The sequence below is a fragment of the Myotis daubentonii genome, chromosome 1, assembly GCF_963259705.1.
Source record: "Myotis daubentonii chromosome 1, mMyoDau2.1, whole genome shotgun sequence".
Taxonomy (NCBI): Eukaryota; Metazoa; Chordata; class Mammalia; order Chiroptera; family Vespertilionidae; genus Myotis; species Myotis daubentonii.
In genome coordinates, this window is record NC_081840.1 from 42,705,225 (window position 1) to 42,721,474 (window position 16,250).

Here is a 16,250-nt window from a genome sequence, read left to right on the forward strand (position 1 = left end):
CATGGTCTTGCCCTCTCCCTCCTGCAGGCATAAGGTACAACGCCACCATGGATGAGAGGCGGTACACGCCACGAGCCCACCTGGATGAGGGCGGGGACCGATACACAAACAGGGCTGTCCTGCTCTCCTCTGGCCAGGAGCACTGTGACCGGATCAGCTTCCATGTCCTGGTGAGCCTGACGCCCTGCAGCCCCAGCAGCAGAACCCAAGTTCCCACAGGAAGGGGACACGGAGCTGGGATGGGGGTGCTGCCGCAGGAGAGTCAGATTGCTCAGCCGGCGCCAGCAGCCCTCAGGGGGCCAGCCAGTGGGCAGTGCCCTAGACCGTGGCCACCCCACACTCAGGCCCCAGAGAAAAGGCCATGGGGACACTCTGCCTACACTGACAGCACCCTCCCCCGAAATTCCTTCTTCCCCAGCTCTCAAGCGCCCACTGTTTCTTTAGCAGGGGATGAAACGTGGAGGGGTGCGCTCAGTGAGGTCTAGTGGAAAGAGCAGGGTCAGCCCGCAGGGACCGTGGCTTGAAAAAAAGAATAAGCAGGCATCGACTGAAAATGAAGACCAGGTGAGGCCAGTGAGGTGGACAAGCTGGGAGGAGGGACAGAGGGAGGCCAGCCTGGCAGAGAGGGAGAACCCATGAGGGGCTGGAGCCCCATTAAATGGATTAAGAAACTTCAAGTACCCAGGCCACAGCTGCAGCCTCAGGGACACAAGCACGGGCGCTCAGAGCCCCCTGGCCCCAGGAAGCAATGGGCATAGTCAGCCAAGCTAGTGGGTGAGAAGCGCTCGCATCTGTTAACAGGGGGCCTCTTCTGAGGTGCTGGTAACAGGGCCTCAAAGTGTGGCACCGGGACCAGCAGCGTCCCCATCACCCGGGACCTTGTTAAAAAGGCACATTTTCAACCCCCATCCCAGACCTACTGAACCAGAAACTCTGGGCGGGGGGGGGGGGGGGGGGGGGGCGGGGGGGGACTCAGTGTCTTAGCAGCCCTCCCCCATCCCGGGGGTCCTGCAGCTCCTCCCGTGTGGGAGCTACGGCCTTAATACAAAGAAGACACGCGTGTCAGGATCGGGGTTCCCTCGGGGGAGGTTTTTTAGGCACCTCCAAGCATCCCTCTTACCATCTGTACACAGACCAGCCGGAATCACCCCTAGTTTGGCCACAGGCTGTGCCTTCGTGGGTTTAACACACTGAGTAATCCCTGTCACTGTACCCAGCCTGTGCTAAGAGGCTTCGGAGGGAGGAAGACCGACACACAACCAGGAGCTTGAGAGCCAGCCATGTGGCGGTGGCGGTGGCGGGTCTGGACAGGATGTGGGGATGGGTGCTGCCGGCTTCCTGGAGGTGGAGGTGTTGGGAGGTGGGTGCCCGGCCATGAGGAATGAGCAGGAGTTTGGGGAGACACAAAGCAGCCAGGTTGCCACAGGCCGAGCCCAGGGGCCTGCCCAGGAGACACACTCCGCGCTGCGGCCCCGACTGGCAACCTCCAGCCCCCACGGCAGCTCCCCTACCCTGTCCTCCCCTACCACCCCTCCCGGTTTAGGGGTGACGTCCCTCTCAGGGGTCCCGGCCCAGGAACGGACGTCCCCTCTGCCCTCACCGTCCTCACCTCCTCCCGCACAGGACACCGCTGACTACGTGAAGCCAGTGACCTTCTCGGTGGAGTATTCCCTGGAGGACCCCGACCACGGCCCCATGCTGGACGACGGCTGGCCCACCACCCTCAGAGTCTCGGTACGTCCTGGCACACAGGGCGCCCCTACCTCCTCCCGGAGGCCCAGACCCGAGGGGGCAGCCCCGAAGGAATTCTCCCCCTGCGCCTGCCCGCAAACCCGCAGCACGCTCCCGCCCGCCCCCCTGCGGCCTGTGCTGAACCATCTTTTGAGGAGGAGGGACCAGGCCTTCTCCTGTTGGAGGCGCCCCGTACCCCAGCACAGGGCGAGCGTTGAGTGGGTCACAGGATGAGGGGCCTCAGAGCTCATCGCCGCCTCGCTTACAGATGAGGCCCTGGAGGCCGAGAGGGCCTGGTCTGCAGTTTGTTGAATGACTGGCTGAGAGCAGACACCCTTCCCACCTGCTCCTAAGTTTTCCAAAAACAGGTGCTTTCGCCTCATCCTGGGCTCTGGCCCCGCCCTCACCCACGTTTTCTAATCCCTGGCTCGAGGGGCATCGGAATGTTCTGAAACCTGACACGAGTTCCGACACCTGCCACTCCTTACGCGTCCCACTCAGAGGAGATGTCAGACGGGTGCCATTCTGTGCGAGCTGCGCTGGGAAACCAGGCAAATGTGTACTCTGCAGGATCTCAGACCTGAGCCCTCAGGATTTAGGAAACAGCTCTAAACAGACCACAGAGCTCTCAAGACGGTGACCTGCGAGGTCTGGTCTCTGAGAATGACTGCACAGAATCCAGCCGGCAAACAGAGTTTCAGATACTCAACTCACATTCTCACATGTGTTTCTCCAACATAACAGGGTTCCAATAATATCACCTCTGAAAATCCCCTCTTTGCTCCCATTCACCTCAATCAAGTCCCCCACCTCCCCCGGCATCGCCCCTTCCCAGACCTCCCACACTCTCCGGCCCGACCCTCAACCTTCACACCGCCCTCTCCCTCCTGCTTCTGAGTCACAAACGCGAAAGAGAGGCAGCCTTAAAATGCAGTAGAGCGGGAGAGACCTGGACTGCCAACGCCAGGAGACGGGACGAGCTGGGTGCACCGAGTCATCAATGTTTTCCGCATCACAGTAATTACGGAGCCATGACAGCCCGTGACTGAGTATGTGTCACTCATTGTGCACACACGGAAGCACGTGATGCAGGCTCATGTGCAGGGCACTCAGTGCTCTGACACCGGTGACCTGGATGCAAGTTGGTGACAAGCGTCACCGGCCAGGCCAGGTGGAAGAGCTCTGAGGACGTGTAATGGAGCAATCAGACGATAGGGTGGAGGGACTTCCTGGAGGAGGTGGCTTTTGACTAGATCTTAACGGATGATATGCAGAGATGAGGAGATGGGCTTCGCTCCAGGAGCACTGGCAGGGAAGTGGAAAGCAGCAAGGTGAAGAGATGTGTAAAGACCGGGTGAGAAATCGAGCCGTGAAAGACCGTCTGGGGCACGCTACTGAGGGCTTTGCGAAGCAGCGAAGCTTCTAGAAGTGCTGTTCATCTGGACTCCTAGCCCTCAACAAATTAGACACATTCTCCTCATCACTCTTCGGCAGTCTTATTTAGCTTCTGTTAAATGCCCAGCACTGACCTCTTGGGGGAATGAGCCATTCCATATAATTGAGTATAACAGCTGCTTATGACATGAAAGCATTCCTTTTAATGAACTGGAGAGGAATTTTCCCGAAGGTTGTTATGTAGTTCCCACACTTCGTACAGCACTCTGGACAGAGGCGGGACGGATTCTGCTGGAGCCCTGAAATCACCTAAACCCACGGTCGCTAGAATACAGTGAAGCCCCCCAGGCCACCAAAGTGTCCTGAACTGTGTCCCTTCGCAGAATGACCTCTCTTTGCCCAACTTCACGTGGCTCTGCCGTCTTCTTTCCTGGCGCTATTGCAGTGTGCCTGCTTCTAGCTGCAAATCCTCCTCCTCCCCTCCCTCCCCTCCCCCACCACCCCACCCTGTGATGGGGAAGCCGAGGGGCCGGCTTCATAGGAATGTGTCTAAAGCCAGCGGTCGACAAACTGATTAGTCAACAGAGCCAAATACCAACAGCACAATGATTGAAATTTCTTTTGAGAGCCACATTTTTAAAACTTAAACTATATAGGTAGGTACATTGTTATTAACTTAATTAGGGTACTCCTAAGGCTTAGGAAGAGCCACACTCAAGGGGCCAAAGAGCCGCATGTGGCTTGCGAGCCGCAGTTTGCCGACCACTGGTCTAAATTATGAGCATGGGGACCTAAGTAAAGGCCAGGAGCTCACCTTTGAAAAAAGTTGATGAAGTGAAGATACACCTGGCCTCTGTGGCACCTGCTTCCCCTCCCCTGGGCTTGGGCTGGGTTCTTGGGAGTGACAGTCGCTGCTCCTCAGGGGCTTGACTTGAATACCCAGCTGCCTGCATGGGCCAGGGCACATCAAGCTCAACATGCCCTCAACCAAATGTGCCCCTAAGCCAGCGTGCCCTCCACTTAACCCTCCACTTAGGAGAGAATGGTGCGGCCATCCTTCCAGACCTAATAGAGAGACTCGGCCAACATCCGGGGCCCTTTCTCCCTCCACCCTAGGAGCCAGGGCCTACTGGTCTCTCTCTGAGGTCCATGAGCTGTTTCCTCCTCTCCACGCCCACTGCCACACTGACACCAACACCACCTCCTTCAGGAACATTTCAGCGGCCTCCTCCAAGGTCTCCCTGCCTCTGCTCTTGACTCTTCAAGTTCATCCACCCATGGAAGCCAGGGGGGCCTGCAGTCTGCAGGTCTGGCAGCTCACTCCCTGCCAAAGGTAGTTCGTGGGTCCTCTCCGTTGTAAGGCATGGCCCCAAGGCCCTTGGGAACTGGCCCTGCCCATCTCTCCATCTCCCCTAGCCCTGACTATAGCAACACCAAACTACCCACTGTCTCCCAAACTCACCATGCTGCTTCTGCCTCAGGGCCTTTGCACAGGCTCCTCCTTTCGCCGAGACTTTCCTCTCCCTCTGGTCCATCAGCTAACTGGCTCATCCTTCAGAACTTCCCTGAACTTCCCCGACGCCTTCTCTGACCGTCTATAGGACAAAATAACTGTTTCCTCCCTTTGCCTCTGCTATTCGTCATACAGATTTCTTTTTTGCACATTTCACACTAGAATTAGTTGTTCACACAGCAGTCTTCCCCATGAGCTGAGAGCAGAATCTGTGTCTTCCTCACCCGAGAGCCCTAGGATGGCCACTCACACAGAAGATGACCAGTGCGTGTTCGCTGGAACGGACCTGCTGGGGAAGTGGCACTTTGTGCTACCCGCTCCGTTAAGGTCTGAGAGGGACCCAGGAGGAGTTGAGTTTTGAGCCGTCTTTTAAAGAAGGGAAAATCTACGCAAAAGCATGAGAAACGGCCGTGCGGTGTCTGACAGGGGCAGAAAAGACGAAGCCCATGTCTGGTGCGGTAGAGAGAGGAGCTGGTGTGCTGTGGGGGTGAGGGACAAGGACTCCCGGCTGTGGGTTTCCCACCCAGCCACCCCCCGCCCCCTGGCTCTCCCCGGTCCAGGTTCCCTTCTGGAATGGCTGCAATGAGGACGAGCACTGTGTCCCTGACCTCCTGCTGGATGCCCGCAGTGACCTGCCCACAGCCATGTGAGTCTGGCGCCCCCTGCCCCTCCCCTGAATCCTCTCCCTTCCCTGCTGGTGCAGCTGGGAACCCCAGGGCCCTGGATTAATCCCTGCACGTCCTTCTCTTAAGCAGCATGGATCAAATACTGAACTTGGAGCCTGGGTCTAGTCCAGGCTCTGCCTCTAACTCCTGGGTGACCTCAGGCAGGTCGCCTCCTTCTCTGGGCCTCAGGTGCCTCCTATATAGAATGAAACCTGCGAGTCTAATCAAACCTCTTCAAACTTCATTTCGAAAAGGGAATCCTTCTTTGGAGCTCATACTACAAAACAGACAAAAGGTGGCGACCAGGGCCCTGGAGATCCAGGTCCTCGTCCTCCACTCCCAGACGAGGTGACCTTCACGGTTCACTGACTGGCGGCGTGAGCTCCATGCTAAGGAGATTAGCAGAGGGTGCCTGCCATCCCCTGGAAGACCCAAACTAGCCTACAGGGAAAGGGAAGGAACATCCTATTTTGCATTTATGTTTTCAAATTTTTGTGCTCAATTTTTAAACAACTATGAGGTGATTTAGATAGAAGACATAAATACTATGATATATACAAAAAATAGAAATAGCCACTCAAACCTTGTGGAAGGATGAAGAAGCAAATATCCCAAGCACCTAGGCTAGTGATGGCGAACCTATGACACGCATGTCAGAGGTGACACGCGAACTCACTTTTTTGGTTGATTTTTCTTTGTTAAATGGCATTTAAATATATAAAATAAATACCAAAAATGTCAGTCTTTGTTTTACTATGGTTGCAAATATCAAAAAATTTCTACATGTGACACGGCACCAGAGTTAGGTTAGGGTTTTTCAAAATGCTGACACGCCGAGCTCAAAAGGCTCGCCATCACTGGGCTAATAATCAGAATGATCTCTGCATTTAGCGCTGAGCTTCCTGGAAGCCAAAGCCAAAGGAAAAGTTGCTGAGCAGAGAGGTGATGCATGAGTAGTAAGGTCTACCCCCTCCTGCCCCCCTCCATCGGCCTGGTCCCTGGGGGTCTCTTTCCTGCAGGGAGTACTGCCAGAGGGTGCTGAGGAAGCCCACTCAGGACTGCTCCGCCTACACGCTGTCCTTCGACACCACGGTTTTCATCATCGAGAGCACGCGCCGGCGGGTGGCGGTGGAGGCCATGCTGGAGAACAGGGGCGAGAACGCCTACAGCACCGTCCTAAATATTTCACAGTCAGCAAACCTGCAGTTTGCCAGCTTGATCCAGAGGGTAAGACCACAGCGACCTGCCCAGCCTGCCTGAGGCGAAGGGCAGAGGCAGGAGCGGAGGGCTCGGGCCTGGCTGCACATTAGACTCCACCAGGGCGCTTACAAATTCCTGTGCCCAGACTTCCCCCAACTTCTAATGATCTAGTCTGGGCGGGGCCTGGATCAGCTGCCCAGGTGGAGGCAGTGTACCACCAGGATTGAGAACCAGCAGTAGAGGGGAGTCTGAGCCCTTCAGGAACATGGGGAGGAAGGCCCTTCAGCCCCTGTCCTTGGCCCTCACGCACACAGATGCATAAACACGCATACACCAAGCCTGTGTGCGCCAGGCATATACCCCCAGCTTCCTCAGAAGGGGCCTTCCAACAAGAATTAGAACAGGTTACTCTTACTTTAAAACCTCCCATCATTCCTGCTTACTTTCCCAACAAATTCCAAACTCCTTATGATGGCACCCGAGGCCCTGCCCTGCTTCCCCACCCACCACCTGCTGCTTCTGCCCTCTCCTCCACCCCTATAGCCCCACTGGCCACCGCTGTTCCCACACACCTGCTCTTTCACACCAGGGCCCTCCCACCACGGTCCCCTGCCTGGGGCTCCTCCCTCCTCTGCCAAGAAAGCTCCTGCTCCTTCTTAGTAACCACTTACAATGCCTGGCACTGTGCTCAACTTTTGGCATGATGGTGTTGGAGGTGGTGGTGGAGGTGGAGGTGGTGATGGAGGTGGAGGTGGTGGAGGTGGTGGTGGTGGAGGTGGAGGTGGTGATGGAGGTGGAGGTGGTGGAGGTGGTGGTGGTGGAGGTGGTGATGGAGGTGGTGGTGGTGCTGATGGAGGTGGTGGTGGAGGTAGAAGTGGTGGTGGAGGTGGAGGTGGTGGTGGCAGAGGTGGTGGTGGTGACGGTGGTGGTGGTGGCAGTGGTGGTGGTGGTGGTGGTGGTGATGGTGGTGGTCGCAGTGGCAGTGGTGGAGGTGGTGATGGAGGTGGAGGTGGTGGTGGCAGAGGTGGTGGTGGTGACGGTGGTGGTAGTGGTGATAGAGGTGATGGTGATGGTGGTGGTGGCGGTGGCAGTGGTGGAGGCGGTGGTGGTGGTGGAGGTGGTGGTGGCAGTGGTGGTGGTGGTGGTGTTGGTGGTGGTGGAGGTGGAGGTGGTGATGGAGGTGGTGGTGGAGGTGGTGGTGGAGGTGGTGGTGGAGGTGGTGTTAGAGGTAGTGGTGGTGGAGGTGGAGGTGGTGGTGGTGGTGGTGGAGGTGGTGGTGGTGGTGGTGGTGGTGGTGGTGGTGGTGGTGGAGGTGGCGGTGGCGGTGGCAGTGGTGGTGGTGGTGGTGGCGGTGGAGGTGGTGGTGGTGGTGGTGGTGGTGGTGGTGGAGGTGGAGGTGGTGGTGGTGGTGGTGAAGGTGGTGGTGGTGGTGGTGGTGGTGGTGGTGGAGGTGGTGGTGGTGGAGGTGGTGGTGGTGGAGGTAGTGGTGGAGGTGGTGGTGGAGGTGGTGGTGATGGTGGTGGTGGTGGTGGAGGTGGTGGTGGTGATAATGGTGATGATGGTGATGGTGATGGCAGTGGTGGTAGTAGTATCCCCATTTACAGAGGAGGCAACTGAGGCATAGAGAAGGGTTGAATGGTCTGAACAGGACCACCCAGCTAGTAAGTGGCTGAGTGGGATTTCCGCCCAGCAGCTGGCTCCTGAGTTGCTCTTCAGGACCAGGCGTAGTCCTCATGTCACGCTCTCTGGGCTTCCTTCCCACGGGCACATAGGCCCCACAGAGCTCCGTGGCACAGCCTGTATGTGCTCCAAGAAAATCACAGTGTCCGAGTGCTGCCTGTGCTAGCCCTGGACTCCCAGGTGCAAATGCCCTGACTTAGCCACATGTGTCTCCAGGGCTGGGCCAGGGCTGGACACAGAAGATCCTCCAGACAAGTCTGTTGAGTAAAACTAAGACATCGTTGTCATGGTAGGTGCTGGGGTGTCCCAGGTCCCCGCAGACACGGTCTCTGCTCTCGTTAATCTCCGAGTGTCCACCTGGAGCCCGGAGTGGGAGGACCAGGTATCAGTGCCTTTCTGTCCTCACCTCCCCTGCAGAGCCACTGCCCAGCACCGCCCAGCCTCAGGCCCTCTCAGGCCCAGGCCTACCGCCAGCCTCCTCCTCAGCCCTGAGATGAGGGGCCCGTCTCACAGCCTTTCCCAGCCTCTCCGGCCCAGAGCCTTTGTATCTGTCTCTTTAGGGGAAACTGAGCCCCACACCTGCAGCCACCGTCTTCTGCTTCCCTGGCCCAGACTCTGCCAGCCTGTGTCTACTCACGGCCCTGGGAGGAAGGCATCGTGGAGTTTTGTTTCTGTGGCCTGGAGGGGCTTGGCAGTGCGTGAAGGAGAAGAGACGTGGGGAGTGTGTTCTGTAAAGGCCTGTGTCCACACACATGCGGGTGGTGTGTGGGGCTGGCCTGCAGCCTGGCTCCTGCACAGATGCCGCTGTCTGCCCACCCAGAACATGCTCACAGCTTGGAGACCAGCCTCTCCTCTGTCTTCCTACCCCCCAACCCTACCATCTGGCCAAGGAGAGCACCCCCTCCGCCAAATGCAGATGTGTTTGTCTATCACACACACATGCAAAAACATACACACCTACATAAACATCCAAGCAAACACAAATACTATATGGGCATGCAACGGGGCACATGCACATACATGTACTCACGTGCAGACCAGCACACACAGTCTACACAGATGTATCTCCACATCCCCACGGGCATGTGCCCAGGCTGTGCCCAGTGGTGCAGTACCCACGATGGGGATAAATACCCCTCACGAGAGCTGCCATACATGGAATGATCACACAAGTCTGGGCGTTGAATGAGGCCCTGCATTTGCATGCGTTGTGTCATTTAATCCTCATAACAACTAAATGTGGTCGGTACTATCATCCCCATTTAACAGATGAGCAGAATGAGACCCGAGCAATGAGTGCACAACCAGCAGCGTGTAGCTACATACTGAGTGTGAGTCCCTTCCCCCTGGACCTGTGCTGAGGGCACAGCTAGCCCAGCCAGGCCCCAGGCAGTCTGGGGAGCCTGGTGGCACCCCCCGCCCCCGCCGGGCCCCAGGCAGCCTGGGGAGCCTGGTGGCACCCCCCCCCAAACTCTGCCAGTCCAGCAGCCAGTGAGTGAGCTGCTGCTGAGTGTCGGGAAGCAGACAGTGGTGGGAGGGTTTGGAGAAGGCTGGCCGCAGGAAAGGAAAGAGAAAGAAGCATTGCCTGCAAGTCTGGCAGCGGGGGCAAGGGGGGCTCATGCCAAGGGAGCAGCCAGCCCTGAGGGAGGCGGAATAGACCCAGAGAAATCCCCACAGTTCCCCACCGGAGTCAGCCCATACCCCACCCACTGTTATTCTGGATCACAAAGTCATGCGAGACCCCAAAAGCCTCATTTCTTGGCTCACAGAGATCCTTTGCAATCCTCTGATAGAAAGGCATGCGGCCAATTGAAGGGCTGCAAAGCCAGAGGGAGGCGGGACCGCCAGACTGGAGAGCCTTCGAATCCAAACGCCGGCCAGTTACTTCCCATCTCAGGGCCTCAGTGTCCCCCCCTGTAAGCAGGATGAGTCCTGAGTCGTGGGCTGATACAGAGGGAATGACAAGGCGTGCACAGGAGCTCTGAACCCCTCTATCCACAACCCAGCACCACTGAGAGTGTCCCCATCACTGCCACACCTGAGCCTCCAGCGTCCCTGTGGTCCCAGCGTCAGAGGGCCTGTGCTGCTGCTTCAGAGTGGGCAATGGGGGGTAAGGGTGCCCCCAGACCTGGGTGACCTGGGTCTCAGGCCCCATCTAACTGCTGCCCCCATGTCCCCCACCACCCACTCACAGGAGGACTCCGACGGCAGCATCGAGTGTGTGAATGAGGAGAGGAGACTCCACAAGAAAGTCTGCAATGTCAGCTACCCCTTCTTCCGGGCCAAGGCCAAGGTGAGGCTGGGGCCCATTTGGGGAGGCAACAGGGTGGGTACTGGGAGGCTCAGGGAGGCAAGAGAAATGGAAGTGAGCAGAAAGGAGGGCTGGGGAGGGATGGAGAGCACCAGCCCCTTCACCGCCACCCCACCTCCCTCAGCCACTGTCTCACTGCCCTTTAAATCCTCTAAACCAGCGGTTCTCAACCTGTGGGTCGCGACCCCTTTGGCGGTCGAACGACCCTTTCACAGGGGTCGCATAAGACCATCGGAAAACACATATATAATTACATATTGTTTTTGTGATTAATCACTATGCTTTAATTATGTTCAATTTGTAACAATGAAATTGGGGGTCACCACAACATGAGGAACTGTATTAAAGGGTCGCGGCTTAGGAAGGTTGAGAACCACTGCTCTAAACTAACAAGTCATCTAAATACCCAGCCACTGTCTCAGGGCTGTGCATGGGGAGAGAATTAACATTTCTCAAGCACCTACCACGTGCTTCAAAGTGCGTGTGACACGAGTATAGGCGTGTGGCGTGGAGAGAAGCCAATTCAAGGGGAAGGGGAGGAGAACTACAGACTGTGGGGGCGTTTGCCCATCACCCCTGGGCAGTGGGCAGCCACTGAGGGTTCTGGAGCAAGAGAGGGCTGAGCTAAGCTGCTTGTGAAGCTGGATCCGATGGAGGCGCTCGAGGCAGGAGCCAGCCAGGGAGCAGAGTGGTTCCCAGGCGCAGGGTCTGCAAGGTGGAAACTAGGGCTCCTTAGAAAAGAACCTCCCCAGTGGAACTGCAAGTCAAGATGGTAGTTTCAGGGTGCAACTCTGACAAACCAGGAGCTCTAGATTGAAGTCCTGGGGGGCAGCACACAGCACAAGCTCCTCACCCTGCTGCTCCCTGGGAGAAGGGGACCCCAGGTCTCCTGGGGAAACTCCAGGAGGGTCAGACTTGGGAAGAGCACAGTGGTCTGTGCAAAGCCAAAGCACCCCACCCCTCCCCATAGTGAGGAAGGCAGCGAGGAGGGTCAGATGTCAGAGGGCCATAGTCAGGGACCCAGGCCCACTCCTGGGCAAGGCCAAGGCAAAGGCCAAGGGAAGCGGCAAGACAGGGCCATCAGAGTAGCCAGAGGGCTGCTGGACAAGGAGGCAGGTGCTTATTAACCTCTGGGTGGCCCTGGGCAGCCATCATGCTTCTTCAGGCCACAGCCCACCACACGCAAGAACGAGGGGTGGGAGACCTGTCCTACCGCCCCCACAGGCTGTGCTGCGTGGTGACAGCCAGCTGCCCTTCTCACCAGCAAGCCCTCCCTGTGAAAATCCTGCAGAGAGTCTGAAGTTGGTCTTGCTGCCTTCCAGTTGCCTGTAGCTAAAAGCAAAAGTGGAGGAGGCGGGCAGGGGGCTGCCCCACCGTCTGGCTATGTCCCAGTCACGGGCCTCAGACCTTTACTCAGCACCTGGCCACTCCCAGCCAGCAGGGCTCACCCAAAGGTGCAGGGGGCTGGGAGGGCGGGTCAGGGCTTGTCCAGGCAATGCCCAGACTCACAGTTCCCAGCCACCCCAGCTCCAGTGACTTCTTCCTTGCAGGTGGCTTTCCGTCTAGATTTCGAGTTCAGCAAATCCATCTTCCTGCACCACCTGGAGGTCCAGCTCACGGCCGGCAGGTCAGGGCCTGGCTGCTCGCTCTCCCTCCTACACACCTGCTCTGCCCCTCCCCGCACTGAGTCTCCCACCAAACCCTATCCCCAAATGCCCCAACAGGGGTGGGGTCCTGGTCAGTCCCTAATGAGGGCCACCCGCTGCCTGCGGCGGCCACCATTCATTCTTGGGCTGCTTGGATATAAATAATATCTTTATCTTCATGTAGTATTTCTATGTAGCAGCTGTCTAAAAACCAGTTATAAAGCACTGTGCATACAATAGCTCAGTCTATCCTCACTGCAGTCCCTAAGATAGGGAAAGCAGGGGTTATTCCCCACCCCACCTCAAGTTACAGGTAAGAAAAGGGAGGCTCAGAGAGGTTGAGTGAATTTCCCAGCGACACACAGCACAACTGGGAGCTGAACATTAGTGTCCTACTCTATGTCCACGGCTCTTTCTGTCCTGCTCACCTCTCTCCTCTTGGAAATGTTTCCATTTTTAAAAGAGCTTCCCTTACTCTGTTTAGGTCTGTCTGTCTGTCTGTCTCCCTCCCAGGGAATTTGCTACGGGTTCACAGGGTGAATCCCCCTGTGTGGGTAGTAAACACTCTTTTCTTTTTCACAGACTTACATTCTCTGTGTGGGAAGGGAGGCAGGAAGGAATCTGATAACTCTGCAGCCTTGTAACTGGCCCAAACCCTCCTAGAATTTTTCCTCGCTGAGAAATAAATACTGAAGGCAAGCCAAACACTGACCTTCCAACACATGCACACACACACACTCACAGACAGACATACCCTCAGTCACACCCAAGTCAGAGGTCGCGGAGAGAGCACTGGAGATCAACCACCAGCATGTCTGTGGTCAAACTGTGCGTGTGGGTGGAATTCTCACGTGACCCGAGACAGTTTGTAAAATGTATAGATACCCTCAGGCCCCCTCAGGCCCTTCCTGCTCTGAGAAAGCTCCGCCCTGTTCTCACGGAAATGAGGGCGCCTGCGCAGTGTGTCCTCGCACCTGTCCTCACTGGAGACGAATGCGCCTGCGCAGTGTGTCCTCACACCTGTCCTCACTTGAGACGAGGGCGCCTGTGCAGTGTCCTCGCACCTGTTCTCACAGGAGACGAGTGCACCTGCGCAGCATGTCCAGCTGCTGGTGAACCAGACCTGTGCGGGAGGGGACCGTGCAGTGTCCGAGCATCCACCACCATCCCCTTTTGAGAAAAACCCCTGTCAGGGGTAAGGCTCCCGCAGGAAATAGAGCTCAGGGTGTCTAACAAGAGGAAATCGCACCTTTTTATTTCTGTTCTGTTCATGGTGCAGGAAAGGGCAGCACATTTGACAAAAATCCCTCCAAACGTCTCCTACATTCACTCTCCGGCCTTTTCAAGGCAGCGAAGCCAACCTGTGGGAGTGCCCACCCGTCCGCCCGGAGGGGGAGCCCAAGGATAAACAGCCTGCTCTACTGGGAACCCCACTGTCTTCCCTCCTTGGGCAGAGCAGGCAGCCTTTGTTGCCCGGGCGATGCCCTTAGGGCCCACAGCACAGGCTTTGCCCTCTGACCCTTGAGGGGCTCTGGGAGCAGGGCTGGCAATGAGTGGCCACACCCACATAGGCCTCCCAGCTTCCATCCAAAGTCTTTTCCGGCCCCACACCAGCCCGGATGTGCTGCACTTAAAAGGGGGCAGGAGGTAGAAGAGGGTAAGGGGGAGATGAGGGGTGGTGGAGGAGACTGGGCTTGGGGTGGTGAGCCCACAATACAATATACTGATGATGTGCTATAGAATTGTACACCTGGAACCTGTATGAATGTATTAACTATACAAAAAAGAGAAGCTGAGGTCATCAGCTCCCGCAGCCCCAGCCCTTCCCCTCCCAGGGCGCTCTTTCCCAGTGTGACTTAGACCCTCCCGCGCAGTGAGCCCGTTCGCACGCGCACGGAGGGGGCGGGGCGGTCGGGTAGAGGGAGGCCCATCTGACTGCATGGCCTGGCTCTCCCTGCAGTGACAGTGACGAGGAGGAGAGCACCAAGGAAGACAACGCGGCCCTCCTGCGCTTCCACCTCAAGTATGAGGCCGACATCCTCTTCACCAGGTGGGCCAGGGCCCAGGGAGGGGAGGCAGGGGGGGAGTGAGGCCTGAGACAGGCTGCTCTCGGGGGCTCTGATAGGGTCAGAGGCCCCAGAAGCCGGGCCCCAGTGCTAAGGGACTATGAGATGGAGCCAAGTGGGCCCCTGAGGGGTCAGAGAGCACAGCTCCCTCATCCGTGGTGGGGAGATGGTATCAAAACAGAGGACAGAGGCCCGGCTGTGTGACTCAGTGATTGAGCGTTAACCTATGAACCAGGAGGTCATGGTTTGATTCCTGGTCAGGGCACATGCCCGGGTTGTAGGCTTAATCCCCAATAGGGGGCATGCAGGAGGCAGCCGATCAATGATTCTCTCGCATCATCATCCTCTCTCTCTCTCTCTCTCTCTCTCTCTCTCTCTCTCTCTCTCTCTCTCTCTCTCCCTTCCTCTCTGAAATCAATAAAAATATATTTTAAAAAAATAAAACAGAGGAAGGAGGAGGCACAGGCCTGGCCCCAGGGAGCTCTCAGCAGGTCAAATGGAGAGAGCGGGGCAGCAGGCGGTATCCACCCAGGTGTAGGCAAGAAGGAGGGCATGATCTGTGGAGAATTTTAAAATAGTAATAAAACCTGCTGAGTGCTTGTGCTTCTCATTACACCTTGCCCCAGCAATTCTAAACACCGGCAGTGAGAAAACGCTCCTCCCTACGCGGCTGCTCACACTGCCCACACGCCTGGTGTGCCACCGGCCCAGTCTGTCTGAGAGCGCCCAGGCAGATGGAGATATCTGACAGAACAGCAAACACACAGGAAGTTCAGGCTCTCTCACATCACCACTAGAGGCTGGAATGGTGCACAGTGGGCAAGTTCACGCTCAAAAGAGGCCATGCCCTAGGCTGAGAGTCTAGGGCAGGGATGGCAAATAACTGGCACTTCTGGCTCGCGCCCATCCCGCATGCCAGGCAGACGTTGCTGATGGGGGTCAGCTTTTATTCCTGCTGAGCCTCAGAAACCTTCCCAGCACCGTGTTCCCAATGGGCAAAAGGGGAAACCTACTTTTTGTGGCCTAGGGGGAGGCAGGCCCATGCCTACACCCTTTCCGTTCATTTACCCACCTAGCCAATACTGACTGAGTCACGCAGCCCTGTCCTCTGTCCCTGCAGGAGCAGCAGTCTGAGCCACTACGAAGTCAAGCCCAACAGCTCCCTGGAGAGTTATAATGGCATTGGGCCTCCCTTCCACTGCATTTTCAAGGTAAGGCTCAGGGGGAGCCTGGAAGAGAGTGAAGGGCAGGAGCTGAGGGTCCCCACTTGGGAGGGGAGGAATCAGAAATCATTGCTAATGCCCGGCCCGGGGGGCTCAGTGGTTGAGCGTCAACCTATGAACCAGGTCAGGGTTTGATTTCTGTCAAGGGCATATACTCGGGTTGTGGGCTTGATCCCCAGTGTGGGGCGTGCAGGAGGCAGCTGATCAATGATTCTCTCTCATCATTGATGTTTCTATCTCTCTCTCCCTCTCCCTTCCTCTCTGAAATTAATTTTAATTTTTTAAAAAAGAAAGAAATCATTGCTAGAGCTCAGGGTCACCTTAACCCTGCTACCCACTCACTGGATGATTTTAGGCAAGTCACTTCCTCTCTCTGGGCCTCTGTCCTCATCTGGAGAATAGCAGGGCTGGTCTGAGAGAATGATTCCGTATCCGTGAAAATTAGACGTGGCTGCACATAATTTTTTAAAATGTTTTTAAAGTGCTCTAAACACACCAGGGTTTATGCTCTCCCGTAAAAGAGTCCAAATTGGCAGCTTCACAGAGTCAGCCAGGGTTGCATCTTCTCTCTTCAAGTTCCATCATCCTCAACATGCAATTATCAGCCTCGAGTTCACCTCACAGTCCAAGAAGGCTGCAGCTCCAGCCATCACGTCCTCATTCCAGGAAACAGGAAAGGGACAAAGAGCAGGAATAAGCTCCTTGGCAGTTCCTCACACGTCCAGTCACCTCTCATTGTCCAGACGTTGTGATTTAGCCGTCAGAAGCTTTTTGTCATGGTTTCTGTCATGAAGAACGGTGAGAGGAGAATTAGGAGGCA

General features: G+C 56.6%; 2 protein-coding genes across 3 annotated transcripts in view; both read left to right on the forward strand.

Moving 5' to 3' along the window:
- ITGA11 (integrin subunit alpha 11) overlaps positions 1–16,250 on the forward strand; it is a 121,063-nt gene that overhangs the window by 95,547 nt on the left and 9,266 nt on the right. Inside the window, exons 17-24 of the mRNA XM_059697119.1 lie at positions 28–170; positions 1,624–1,734; positions 5,200–5,285; positions 6,324–6,531; positions 10,379–10,477; positions 12,046–12,122; positions 14,102–14,191; positions 15,328–15,418. Of these exons, the coding sequence (XP_059553102.1) occupies positions 28–170; positions 1,624–1,734; positions 5,200–5,285; positions 6,324–6,531; positions 10,379–10,477; positions 12,046–12,122; positions 14,102–14,191; positions 15,328–15,418 (905 nt within the window). The remainder of the gene's footprint in view (positions 1–27; positions 171–1,623; positions 1,735–5,199; positions 5,286–6,323; positions 6,532–10,378; positions 10,478–12,045; positions 12,123–14,101; positions 14,192–15,327; positions 15,419–16,250) is intronic.
- The window catches only part of CLN6 (CLN6 transmembrane ER protein), a 95,764-nt gene continuing 89,217 nt past the window's right edge, over positions 9,704–16,250 (forward strand). For both annotated transcript variants that reach the window (XM_059697168.1, XM_059697186.1), the window contains exon 1: positions 9,704–9,711. The gene's annotated coding sequence lies outside the window, so the exon portion shown is untranslated. The remainder of the gene's footprint in view (positions 9,712–16,250) is intronic.